This window comes from Capsicum annuum, unplaced genomic scaffold, assembly GCF_002878395.1.
Source record: "Capsicum annuum cultivar UCD-10X-F1 unplaced genomic scaffold, UCD10Xv1.1 ctg80834, whole genome shotgun sequence".
NCBI lineage: Eukaryota > Viridiplantae > Streptophyta > Magnoliopsida > Solanales > Solanaceae > Capsicum > Capsicum annuum.
The window spans coordinates 1-2,250 of NW_025891507.1; the positions used below are offsets into that span (position 1 = coordinate 1).

The 2,250-nt window shown below is 38.2% G+C and overlaps 1 protein-coding gene across 1 annotated transcript; it reads left to right on the plus strand.

Moving 5' to 3' along the window:
* Positions 1 to 513: 513 nt before the first annotated feature.
* On the plus strand, positions 514 to 1,179 carry LOC124885464 (the record flags this gene model as incomplete). The annotated part of the gene is given in 2 exon segments (XM_047405692.1): positions 514 to 568; positions 667 to 1,179. Coding segments are annotated over 2 exon segments (191 nt in total), but the record flags the coding sequence as incomplete, so codon positions are not given.
* Between the last annotated feature and the right edge of the window lie 1,071 nt (positions 1,180 to 2,250).

Here is a 2,250-nt window from a genome sequence, read left to right on the forward strand (position 1 = left end):
TCGCAATTCATAGTCATCGTGTTTAGGACATTACAACTGGTGTCCTGTGGAATTTGCGGAGATGCGTGCCAGCTGTCTCGGACACCACAGTTCTTAAAAGAAAAGAAAAAAAACTAACTCTAATCCGTGGCCTCTATAAATGTCTTATTGCAAGCTCAGAACTGGCATGTCTGGATAACTTATTTCCTATAGGTATGAGTCGTGAATCTAGATTCACTAAGAGGGTGTTGTCACTTTGTGTGAACGAGGAAAGGGTTATTACTTTGGCATATATTGTTGGGGTTGCAATTGTATCCCTGCGAATTTCTTAGGTCAATTGCAGTTTGGCCTTTTATATTAATCGGATGTACCTGATTGCAGTTGGCCTTTTATATTAATCGGATGTACGTGATTGCAGTTGGCATTAATTGCTATGAATTGTATCTGTCAATACATCGACTAGTTTTTCCTTCACCGAAGTAACAACATGATAATTTACTTGACATGGTCAACTTCACTGACAACTGTTTGCAGGAAACGTCTTCGATGTGAAAATGGGTATAAATGGTGAGGAAGTAAAAGCTAGCAGGTATGCAAGTTTTTACCATATAAAAGATATATACAGCTTGTTAATTAATTGAAATATATGAGTTGTGTTGTTGCCTCAACAGCTTTCCCTTTTTCCAGGTTTCCTGGATACCAGTCATATGCAGATCCCGCTAATTTTAAGGATGATAACAGTAGCGACTCAGTCTCTACAGTGGAAACTCCATCCCAGAGTGCTAACGGGCATCAACCTTCCCAGAAAAGCTCCCAATCTTGAACTTCCTTTCATTCGATAACATCCCACTTAATCAGTAGAAATCTCTTGGACTTGTGTTAAAATCTGAAAATGTTCACAAGTACAACAACTAGCAATGCCGAGAAACTTGTGTAATTTATAGCACTATCTTTGGGAAAAGGTACTGTACTTGCTTTGGATTGAGGCATGGTTGTGTTGTTATTATTGTTGTTATTTGCGAGGTCAAAGATAGCATATGAAGCGCGGGTTGGTTGGTTGTCCCGAACTTAGGGCATGTTCGAAGAAAAATGTTTTCTTAGTAAATTTCTTTTCAAGAAAATAGGTAGCTCTTCTTGAAATATCTCATGGAATTATTTTATCTGATGAGTATTATTTAGTTTGAGGATTAATTTATTCCACCATTTTAGTATAATGTTTTGCCGAAGGGGGTTCTGATGAAACCCCAAATAAAAACTGGCTCCGCCCCAGAAACCGGATGGGGAAAAAGAGATGAATGGAGTTATCCGGCACTGACCGTTACAGTTTTTTTATTCTTTTGGAACTGAATTCAACGGATTCTCCATACTTTTTTCATGTTATTTTGGAGACAATAAAGGTCTCATGCTTCTAGTATTTCTTTCTGCAACTGAATCCAACTAATTTATTGTTCAGGAAATGTATTATTACAATTTACAGTAGAACTCTACTTTTCCAATTATTTGCTAGCCAGTAGTCAGAGATATTGGTGGGGAAATGGCTTCGGTTAATATTTTCTTGTTGCCAATGTATTAAATTGCATGTGTATGTCTAATAGCTAAAATGCCTACACACCCACCATTAGAGGGCATATAAGTGCTGGGGCCAAGTTAAAGGCTTATATATTAAGCCTGTTTAGAAGTATGCCATATAAACAAGAACGGAGAGATTACGTTTTACCGGTGGCCAGCAGGTACCTTCATGGTGTAGGAACGAAGTGTGAACATTGCCACTCGACCTCCAATTTGTTAAGCACACCTTCTTGCATAGGCTTTAAAGGAAATAAACAATTTTGTTCATCCTCGGTACTTTTCAAAAAGAACCAACCCAAACAACCAAGTTCAATATCAAACTAGAAATTCAAGAACTATAATTTACAAGTTGACCCCACCTTATAAAAATACATCTGTCTGGACGAGACAAATTCTGCACTCGTCCCCGTTTTTATCCTACAACTACAAAGCTCCATTTAAAATTTCCCCATGATATGTAACTTAATAAATTCACTCTTAAGAAAATACACAAATGGAGAACTCCTAATTGTGTTGATAACAGTAGATGGGATAAAGGTTCACTTTGCTCCAGAACAAAGGTTCGTCATCCAAACAAACTTTCATAAAGCTTCTCTCCAACCTTGACCAACTGGCCTCATCCACATGCTACCAGCGCTCTTCACTCATCACAACCTGATGGCATTTGGGGGGAGGTGTTCGCTAATTGCAACCAGTCACAGA